Genomic DNA, 11,093 nt, shown 5'->3' with positions numbered 1-11,093 from the left:
CCCACCCCCCCCCCAAATCCACTCTCTCGTTATGTACAGTAGTGTCCGGTCAGTCATTGTGTCTTTATGTTACCATCTTCCTCTCACGGGCTCTCCATGCAATACAATGTTCTTTGCCTGTTTATCTGTATTACAGTACAGACACATGAAATCCAATGCACATTCTCAGTGCTACAGGCGTCTTCTTTTCTCTCTCGCCCTCTCTCACTCTCTCATAGTGCAGTATCTGTTTAAATAGCCAGTGGGTTTGTATTGTATTGCATTAATTGCTCTATTGTGTCCTTCACTATAACAAATAATAATAATAATAATAATAATAATAATTTAACATTTCAAGAAAAAAACACAAATAATAAATAAACTAGTTTGTTCCCCTGTTAAAACCACTCCCACTTCTTCCTCCTTCACAGTCAGCAGTGCTACTTCTCTGTGAGAGACAGCTGCAGGATCCTCTCCAGCTCCTCCTCTTCCTCGCGCCTCTTCCTGCCAGGGTTGAGAATGGAAAGGCTTTCTTTCAGCCTGCCTCGTCCGTACAACATGTTCAAATCGTACGCGGCGAAGCTTCACCCTAACACCACTCCACTCCTTTAGGTGCTGTGTTGGCTCTTTTCTTTCACATTATACGCATTCAAACGCATACATTCAGTACATGAATTACTAACATCCTCCTCAAAATTCTTCATTTCACCTTTCCTCCGTATTTCTCTCATCACTCACCTATAAATCTCCTTCCCCCCTCTCTCTCTCATGCTAACCTGCTTTCCAGCTCTCTTTCCCTCCCTCTGCCTCCATCTCTCTCCCCCACCCATGTACTGTCTCAATCTGACCAGCTCCCCGGCTACACAGCCTCTTACCCCACCCCTCTCCCTCTCTCTCTCTCACCTGTCCATCTCCTCCTGCTCCCTGCAAGAGAGCTCCATGGCGATGCGTAACTGCTCGTCAAAGCTGGTTGCTACGGCGAACGCTCCCGGAACCCGAGGCTCGGCCAATGAGCTGTAAGCAGGAGGGGAGTGGACAGCAGGGTCTGATGGGGAGACGGGCTGCAGCTGGGCGGGTTCTGCGGAGCCTAGCGTCTCCCCTCCCTCGCTGGTGGCCAGCGAGAGTGAGAGAGACTCCTGGATTGCTCTACCAGGCAGAGGGGGGGGAGAGAGAAAGACAAGGTTAATAAAAAAAAAAAAAAAAACATAAACCTTTGTACGTCTTTGCTTTTTGTACCATGGTCTGAGCTTCTACCTGATGAGAGAGACATTGGTTGCGTGGGCCAAAGCTGATCTTTAAGTCAGCAATTTCAACACTGCGAAGTATCTGCCATTGATTTGCATTGTGACACCATCTCCATCTTCACAGAGGTATGAGAATGATGAATACAGAGGTACACAGCAAATTCAGTAAGCCTGCAAGCCACTGTCTAAGTGTACTTCAGAGTATGAATGGTTATGCCACAATCTTGAACTATGAATTAACTCAAATCATATTAATTTGCTAATATCACCTGACCTACATAAAGAACTGTAACACACACACAAACATACACACTCACCTCTCAAGCTGGGAGTCCTCCTCATATAGATGTGTCTGAGAGACAGGGCGGCTGTTAGTAAGAGCTTCCCATATAGTCACCTAATTCGGGGGCAAAGAGAGAAATGCTTGATTCAGATCAACACTGCTTAACTATCATGACAAAAATAATCATTTGCAATATCAAGGCTCATCCCAACACGGAACCAGACAAAATATTTAAGCTGCAGGAAAACCAACTCTTCCAGCAATTTAGGCTTCAGGCACTTTTTTGTTCACATAAGATGTAAAGGTAAGCTGACAGTGAGGTGATTTGTTTATCAGGATGAATATCTTATCCCCTACATACAAAATAAAATCTCTGTCCAATATTTTTTGACTACAGTGTAGCATAGTAATAAGGAGCAGGGCCTGTAACCGAAAGGTTGCTGGTTCAATTCCCCATTGGGGAACTCCTGCTGTACACTCAGGCAAGGTACTTAACCCCCAAATGCCTCAGTAAATATCCAGCTGTATAAATGGGTAACATTTATAAATTCTAACATTTAAAATTCTAACCTGTGTAAGTCGCTCTGGATAAGAGTGTCTGCTAAATCCAATAATGTAATGTAATAATGTAGTATGTAATGAGTGGGGTATGGAAAGCACAGGACACAGTCTCATTTTCTCCTCATGCAGCTTATTTAAACTGCGACGCATGTATTACACCTGTGTGAATCCGCCCGTTAACAGTGAATCCTCCCATGAACTGCGCACTGGGAGCGTCCTCGTGACCTGGATCGGTCCCTGCCATTCGCAGTGTGGCACAGGGCTGCGTGTATCTGAGACCCTGCGCAGTTTCACGCAGGTGGCGCTATGTGCGGGGGCGGAGTCTCACCTGGGGGGGGGGGGGGCTCACGTGCGAGGGCGGGGCCTCACCTGGTCACTCTCTGTGCCCGCGTCCAGGAGGCTCTGCTGGATGGCGAACTGCAGCAGGTTGTCGTCCTCATCCCTCAGCGGCTCGCTGCGGCCCGGGCCCAGCGTGGTGTAGTCTGGCGGGGGCTCGAAAACGGAGGGGTCCACCTCACAGTGCAGGGGAGGGGGGGTCTGCCCTGGTGGGACAGAGAGAGAGAGGGCGGGGTGAGGGGGTCGTGGAGAGAGCATGCACATCAGCATTAGTAGATCTCTCAGCGGGGGCCACAATAACTGTAACTGTAAATAATACTGTACTGTACTGTTGGAGTGGTGACTGAGTGTCACTACTTGCTTCCCTGTAAGAGCAGTAATATCATGATCAGTAGTTACCGGCCTCAGTACTGCCCTCTGGTGTGTGGACAGTGACAGAGCTTACTGGCTCATCACACCCACACAGGTTACTGAAGGTCACCCTGGCATTCAGCACATGGAAGAGAGGGATCTCTGAGATCGGACAGAGGAGAGAAGAGAGAAGAAGACAGAAAAGAGAAGACAATGCATTGTGAGAAAAAAAAACAAAGTTTTATGTTAAACAATACCATCTCAAAGTCAGTGACAGACAGAATTTATCATTTTGAAGAATTCTAGTTGAAAAATGCACAATGGTAATATCTGAGGTAATAAACTGTATGCGTGGAACAGACACATTAATTTTGTAAGTACAATCATACAGTGTCATTTATAAGAGCCTATTAAAGAGGTGCTTTGACCCAAGGCAGTACACTCTAAGTACACTTTCCTTCCTCCCTCGCTCTCTCTCCCTTCATCCCTCTACCCCGCCTCCCTCTCATCCTGACCCCCCCCCCCCCCACCACCGCCCCTCTTCACCTATCTTGACGGGAAAGCCCGGGGGCAGCCGCAGAGTGATGAAGTCCCGCAGTTTGGCAAAGTGGGCGTTGGATATGGCCATGAGGTCGATGATGGGCGTAACCTGCTCTGCCAGGGAGAGGGGGTGGGCCTCGCTTAGCCACAGGGTCGCCTTGAACCTGAGACAGAGACCAGAAAGAGACAGAGATCTCCCGTCACAGCAGAACTAGTAGACTGTTGTGTAGCCTGCTGAAGATAGGCCTGTTGACTCTTGGCTGGTGAGAGCAAGTATCTCTGCATTTGATAGCGAGATAGAATATATGCCTTTACTTTTCTAGTGAACATGTAGCAGAGCTGAAGTAATAGCTCGTGCGAGTCCTGCGTAAAAAGCCGTAGGTAGCAGGTAGCCGAGCAGTTGCAGCGGCTACGTCACTCCCCCGAGACCTGGTTAAGTAGCGTTGTTGCCGACGGGCTAACGGCAATTTGCCTTTAGCTCAACTGGCAACGACGCTGGCTGTAAGGGGTTGGCAGCGAGCAGTGAGAACCTCGGTTCGAAACTCGCTCGCTCGCTGACCCACACCCGTTACAAACAGTCAAATCAGAAACACAGAATGACGCAGAGAGAAGACCCACTTCTTCCACTTGCAGCTTGGTTCCCACTCACACTACCCCTTTTCCTAGCACTAACACACTGAATTTGTCATTGCTCTTCTGGTTAATAACTCTGCTTCTCTGTACAGCGCTTGTATTGTAATGACAGGGGTAGCGCTGTTTTACACATTGCGGCTTTCTCTCTGGGGATAGTGATGTTTCCTGGATCGTTGCATCACTTCATAACTCTCTTCAGCAGAACACAATGGCTATTGTAACACTATTATTGTGCATTTTCACCTTTATTCAAATATGGCAGCAACATCTCCTGAATCTGTACAGCTGTTCACGTGTCCTTATTCTATGCAATATCTTAGCTTAAGAGTCACACTGAATAAGAGCACCTGTCAAACGAATAGATGTAGAATGTAAATTTAGTGAGAATGTTATTTCCTAGTGAGAGACAGTACCTCTGTACCTTGCTGAGGCCGTATCGCTGTGCTTTCCTAGCGAGAGACAGTACCTCTGTACCTTGCTGAGCCCGTATCGCTGTGCTTTCCTAGCGAGAGACAGTACCTCTGTACTTTGCTGAGCCCGTATCGCTGTGCTTTCCTAGTGAGAGACAGTACCTCTGTACTTTGCTGAGCCCGTATCGCTGTGCTTTCCTAGTGAGAGACAGTACCTCTGTACCTTGCTGAGGCCGTATCGCTGTGCTTTCCTAGTGAGAGACAGTACCTCTGTACCTTGCTGAGCCCGTATCGCTGTGCTTTCCTAGCGAGAGACAGTACCTCTGTACTTTGCTGGTAAGCTCCACAGGTCTTCCAATATCCCGGTTGTTCAGAGGGAAGTCGGGGTCAAAGTACTCCTCTGCGGTGATGGCTGTGGGGTTGTGGGGACTAGCGCACTGCGATACATGACTCTGCAACAGATCACTCCGTCAGTTCCACCTTCAACTTCAGTTCAACCTTAAAATGAGCCTGAAAAAATACTACTATTGTATTAAAAAAGCAGGAATTGTCAAGCAGCAACAAGTTCTCACCCCGTTGTGAGCCACATGCTGCTCTGCTATTCCAAGGAATGACTGGAGCGGAGTCTTAGAGCCTGCAGAGAGGAGGCAGATGAGGTGAAGATGCAAAGATTAAAGCTGTGGTTGCTACAACACATAACCTTATATCCAAATCGCACAAACCAGTTAAAACAATCACACAAGACTGGTATATTTATAGCAAGGGCGATACAGTAATTACGGTTAAAATGCTTTTAAATTGCAATAATAGTTCAATATAAGTAAGCCAACTTACATTTTGTTAAGAGAATTCACAATATATACAACGTATAATTGTTGCTTTTTTTCCTCCCTCTTTCTCCACTCTCCACTTTCCCTCTCTGACACATCTTGCTAAGAATGTTCAGCGTCATGTCACCTGTTGATTCCGGATTCCTCACACTGTATTACGGCTGCATTCCAACCTGCTGCCTGCCACCCTGCTCTCCAGTACCTTCTGATCTTTGATCGGAGGCCAGATATCAACATATTATGCTTGGTACCTTTGCTCCTGGACTTGTCCTGGTCTGAGAGGTGTTCTGTTCTAGATCGAGTTACCAGCTCCACGTTACTGGCACTGTAAACCTGTGCCAAGTAAATAAAACATCAGTAATTTGAAATAATTTCTAATCATTTCTGAAAATTATTTTCATGACACCAAACATACTGTCATAATGTTACAGTGTGGCAACATAGCTCACAATGGTCTGGCATGCCACCACTGAGTTACACAGCACAACATATCTTACTAGTCTGTATAAAAGATACCTCCATAAATATGCATTTGCAAAATACCACTCATACTACAATTACACACAAGTCAATGCCTAATGCCAGTGATGCCAATGCCCAAAAGGATTCCAGTGGAGGGGGGGTAGAATGCATTCATCAGTAGTAGTGTGCAGATATCATAACAGTATAACATTACAAAATAGTACGCTCATAAATGGCTCAAGCATCTGACAACTGGGACTACCTGGTAATCTGATTAATTGCAGGGCTTGGCGTCTCTGAAGATTTGCTATGAGAAGAGGAAGCTCTGGTGTCATCAAAAGACTCTTTAGGGTCAAACAAAGGCTCCTTAGAGCAGAGTCCTGCTCAAACATACCTTGGCTTCATAGCCACTGACAACCTCTGTCTTCTCTGAACGCCAGCCCCAAATACCAGATTTGTTCCTTACAGGGAGAGAACACAATCATCATACAGGTCAAACAGGTTGTGTACATATTTTTTCTCAGTGTCCCCATCAAACATATCAATCCCATGTCCAAAGACAATATCTATCAAATATTCAACACTGGTGATAATACTCTCACTGATACCCTCCATCCATAGCCTTGAAGTAAATGCATCAACAGTCTGAAGTGCGATCACACTGTTGAAGAACTACATTTCCCATGAGCCCTTCCTATCCTCAGCCCCCTGTGGTCTACTTAAGTGGAGTGAGTTTCTGGGTTGTGTGAGGTGGATGCAACCCCCCCCTCACCTCTCAAAGGCAATGTTGCGGGTGTTGAGGTGGGTGGAGACAATGGGGGAGGTGAGGCGTTGAGCCGTGTTCTCTTGGGATGGCAACATGGCCGCCAGGAGGGAGGAGGCGTCTCGTGGCGAGAGGGAGAGGGGCTCAGTGTACACCACCTGCTTCTCGTGGTCCACCTCCATAACCACCGCACCACTCTCTGAGAGAGGAAGACCGGTCTCCATCAGCACTGCGTTCATTTATATTTCATGCCCTCGGGCTAATTGCTTGCAAACGGATGAGCGAATGATCTGCTGCCAGGTCTGCCAAGTCTACCGCTGGACGGCGCACCTTGAGTGTCTGGCGCTGAAATGTATTTTGAGAGAGCCCAAGCTGAGGGGAAGTCGCCCCATGTCTCACCTCCACCCTTGAAGATGTAGCTGCGTCTGCCCTTAAGCCAGGTCATGTGCTCGAACCCCAGCAGGGTGGTGTCGACCCGCAGACACGAGCCGCTCTTCCACACGCGGTACACGTCGCTGGGACACACCTTCGACACCAGCGGCACTAAAAGACAGTCAAGGCAGTACAGCATAGACACAGCAATAGAATGGGAGCAGCACACTGCATTGCACTGAAAGCACAAGGGCTGGTAATACACTGACTACACAATAGGTATAGTGACTGTCTACACACCACAATGCATTACTGTGAGATCAGCACCGGGAGCTGTTCACCAGCGTGGTTCTGAAACCCTTCAGACAGGTTGTGGGGAATACTGACTCAACGTGCTGATAAGGACTCTTACCCCAGCTTGTGAACTCCCACTTCATCTCCACATAGAAATCCCGTGCCTGGAACATCCCACAGCGCAGGTGTTAGAGTGCCATAAGGTGCATTTAACACTGTTTCATCTGTGCACATTTATGCGTATGCCTATGCTTTCTACATGTTGGACTGTGGAACAGAACAACATTCAGTCAAGTCCAGCCCAGGAAAGCCCAATCCCAACTCAGTCTAGAAACAACCTGACCAATGACTTATCAGGCAGTGAGTTACTCTGTGCCTTCCAACCCAATCAAGAGTCAGACACAGTTTTCTATGTGCGGCCCCTTTACTGCACTGAAGGTAAATGGGCCAGTCTTAGCCTTAGGATGGGTTAAATTCACACTTGAGCAGCAGAGTGCAGAGTTACAACCCTGGAAGGTGTTTAGGTAAGGGTGTGCACCAGTGTTAACTGTGTCTCACCTATACAGCGTCAATGTTACCTGCACCTCACCTGTACAGTGTCAGCATACCTGTGTGTCACCTTCATGGTGCATGTTATCTGTGAGTATCTCACCTGTATGGCATGAGTCAGTAACAGACCAATCGAGGGGACACCTGTATGTGCTGTTACCTGTCTTAGCTTGCTGAGCAGCTCTGGGATGCCGGCCAGCCTCTCTGTTGCTCTTTTATAGTCTCTGTACTGAAGCACCAACTGCACCAGCTCTGGATCTCCAGTACTGACCGCCTCCTGTAGCACTAAACACATACCAAGCTGTGGATTTTAACCTAATCGAATAATAGCCTTTTAACTCCCCTTGGCGCTCAGCATAATGAAGAAGTACTACAATGATTGCTCGGAAATGCACGATTATTATGACCAGCTGAATTATGCTTCTAGCTCAAGTAGACTTGCTGGACTATGTTCCTACACAATATACACGCACATAAACATAGAAATCACAACTAAACAATACATACTAATACTGGCACATCTGATGCTAAATACCTGGCGCCAGGGTATACATCCTTATGTCTCATATTCCACTACAGAAAATCGGCATGTCAGTTATCATCCCTCACTCCGATCCACTCTTTGTCCCCGTCCTTGTCTCTCTTCAACGTTCATGTCCCTCCTTAGCATGCCAACCCTTGCCCATCTGCATTCAACACCACGGCACCCCCCAACACACACACACACACACACACACACACACACACACACACACACACACACACACACACACACACACACACACACACACACACACACACACCCTAGCTCCTTCCCCATTCCCAGCCCCTTCCGTTCACCTGTCCAGCCCTGGGAGTTGCAATGCGTGGGGTCTGCACAATGCCTCAGCAGAACCCGCGTGGACTCGAGGTGGCCCAAGCACACAGCCAGCTCCAGCGGGGTGCGTCCCCGCGGGTCCAGCCGCTCTATATCTTGCTGCAAAGTGAGAGTGGGTCATTACAGAACAGCAGTGCAGCAGACAGACAGAGACGAGAGGGAAACAGACGCACACGGCGTATGCACTGTCAGGCACACCAAACACACCCCTTGAATACGGTGCAATAATTGCATTATGAACTTGTCAACAGCCCACTTACCTGTTTCTTCTGTAATTCTCGATCCAGCTCAAGGTATTGGTTGTTCCACACTAGATAATGCAAAGGAAACGCTTCTTGGGCCATTACGTACTGTCTCTAGAGAGCTAGTTTTAAGGATGCGGTATTTCTCCAAGAGATACTAGCTAACGTTAGCTACTTATTATAGCTAACCTGCTGGCTACAGTATTGATGGTTTTGATCTGGTTGCTGTGGCTATCAACACAAACAAGATAACACGCTTCAGGATAAACAATACTTTTCTTATTACTAATTTCAAGGACTCCCCAATACGAATGAAAAATATAAGAAACTGGAGGCTCGCCCTTTGCAGTAATTCTGTCAGACCAACGGTATAGCAGCCAGAATTAATAGCTACCCAAGTTAACGTCAGCTAGAAAGATCGTGTAAAATTGTCAATGGAAAATGTCTAATTATAAATATTTTGTGAAGAAACAAATGCACACATTAATTACATTAATATATTAATAAATAACTAGCTGTGTGTTACACATAAACACTCATCTTGTTTCAAATTGTTTTGAAAAATTTAGCTAACGTTAACATTATGTGACCAACCGTTTCCATGTTAGCTAGCTAGCTAAATACAGCTATTCGTTTGCTACCCCGCATCCAGAGAAATGAACCATGTTATTTCAGCAAAATAAAACGGCAACAGTTCTTGTTTGTTTCCGCGTTTTGATGCGATTCTGGAATATTTCTTATCATCCCTCTGTTTCTCGCAGCTGCTGCGGGTTTTTTCTCCGTCACTGCCAAAACCAAACACCGGGTCGCGGCCTACTTTCCATTTCACATCCAGGTCACTCGCGTTGGCGCTACGACCGAGAAATGTGAATCTGACAACGGGCGCTCGCGATGAAGTTGGCCGGTCTCCAAACCTGGTTCCCGTTGTGCTGAACCGTACCACCCCTCTTAACTCAACAGAATTAGCTCCTGACTCTGCATTGACGACCTGTCCATCTTCACTAGGAAAAACGGCATAAACAGTTCGTACTTCCCTGGGATGTTTTCTGTATGTTTTTCATTATTTATTTAATTTCCACGTCAGTTTCAGTGTGGCTTTAGTTCCAGGTTACGAGAGAAAGGGAGCGAGGGAGGAGGGATGTGCAGTGGAAGAGAGACGTGAAATTTAATTATTTATTTCTTCCGTTTTATTTATTTAATAAAGTATTTGTTTCAAACGACCGAAGCAGGTTGGTCACGATTGTCTGGCTGAATAGATAGTATTGCAAAGACAAACACTGATCCGATGACAAGAATGGAGTAATCGCAGGTGCATTACTCTCCCGCATATTCTCAATCAGATTTTACACCACTGGTTAGTTACGTGACAAGTGGTTGAATCATGAACACGTTTCGTCGGTGTTGAGCTCAGTCTAGAACTCACGGCCCGAGCAATTAAGCTAACACTTTAAACACAAAAAGCACAATATATAACTGCTATACTCCTACAGTCAAATATACCCTCATTGCTCTATCCCGGTTCCATATTTTGGGAATCCCGTTTTATGTAAGTGAATTAATGATACAGCCATTGCATACAGCGAAGCAGTGCGCCTTCAGATAGGTGCTGCAACTGGTCAATAAATACAGAACTACAGTGTAAAATGAAGAAATGCGGGCTGAAGTCCGATCACGGCAAGACATATTCCAAAAATACAAAAAGGTTTTACAGTTATATGTAAGTTAAATATTCGCATTAGGGTCTGGTATTTACAAGAGTGAATGGTGACAACCCATTGGCGTTTAGTTGTAAATACTGAATTTGAGGCAGGTGTACATGAAGTTACATGTACCACTTAAGTCCAACTTAAGACATTACTGCATGGAGAAAACAGAGTTTTGTCTTATGCTGGAAATATCTGCCAAACCAAGTATTTAAAGGCTTCTCTGCAGTGACTGAACAACTTTTAACAAGCGGGATTCAGTTTCAAATCTCAGACAGCATGCTAGTAATGTTCCATTGAGAAACGTACTTACACTAAAGGGCTTCCACACGTTTCAAATATGTATAAAGCATAAATGATATCAGACCTCCTGAGTAAGGCATGTGCCAACCAAGTGAAATGACCACCAAGGACCTGACAATGCAGCTGAAGAAAGATGCTGTCGGTCCAATGGGTTGAGGCGGTATTATCATTTCCTTCCTGTTGCTATCAAAAGAAGACAGGCTAACTAAAATAGTAGATGCAAATGACAGATGCACAGATGGAGACCAACTTTGTTTCAGGTCACAGGCCTACCACATACCAGCTTCAATTCATAGGTGTCATTTAATGAAGTATTGCCCTGATTGAACAGAATCAGCACTTTCCCTGTTCTGAGCAACTC

At 46.2% G+C, this 11,093-nt stretch overlaps 1 protein-coding gene across 1 annotated transcript; it reads right to left on the bottom strand.

The window, feature by feature from the left end:
• Nucleotides 1-47: 47 nt before the first annotated feature.
• On the bottom strand, nt 48-9,266 carry ankrd13d (ankyrin repeat domain 13 family, member D). The gene is made up of 16 exons (XM_036550868.1): nt 8,745-9,266; nt 8,448-8,583; nt 7,768-7,892; nt 7,177-7,222; nt 6,792-6,935; nt 6,402-6,591; nt 6,024-6,090; nt 5,419-5,500; nt 4,910-4,971; nt 4,659-4,789; nt 3,301-3,458; nt 2,803-2,916; nt 2,437-2,609; nt 1,541-1,620; nt 883-1,125; nt 48-483 (listed from the first exon to the last, which is right to left on the bottom strand). Exons 1-16 carry the CDS (start codon nt 8,826-8,828, stop codon nt 420-422), a joined length of 1,899 nt encoding a protein of 632 aa, XP_036406761.1. The 5' UTR covers nt 8,829-9,266; the 3' UTR covers nt 48-419.
• Nucleotides 9,267-11,093: the final 1,827 nt, after the last annotated feature.

This window comes from Megalops cyprinoides, chromosome 18, assembly GCF_013368585.1.
Source record: "Megalops cyprinoides isolate fMegCyp1 chromosome 18, fMegCyp1.pri, whole genome shotgun sequence".
Classification (NCBI taxonomy): domain Eukaryota; kingdom Metazoa; phylum Chordata; class Actinopteri; order Elopiformes; family Megalopidae; genus Megalops; species Megalops cyprinoides.
This window is presented reverse-complemented; position numbering and strand designations above follow the sequence as displayed.

Coding starts and splice junctions, on each gene's coding strand:
- ankrd13d (XM_036550868.1), bottom strand. CDS start 8,828: ATGGCCCAAGAAGCGTTTCCTTTGCATTATCTAGTGTGGAACAACCAA. Junction 6,091..6,401: donor CGCAACATTGCCTTTGAGAG/GTGAGGGGGGGG, acceptor TCTCCCTGTAAG/GAACAAATCTGGTATTTGGG. Junction 2,917..3,300: donor GGGCTTTCCCGTCAAGATAG/GTGAAGAGGGGC, acceptor GTCCGATCTCAG/AGATCCCTCTCTTCCATGTG.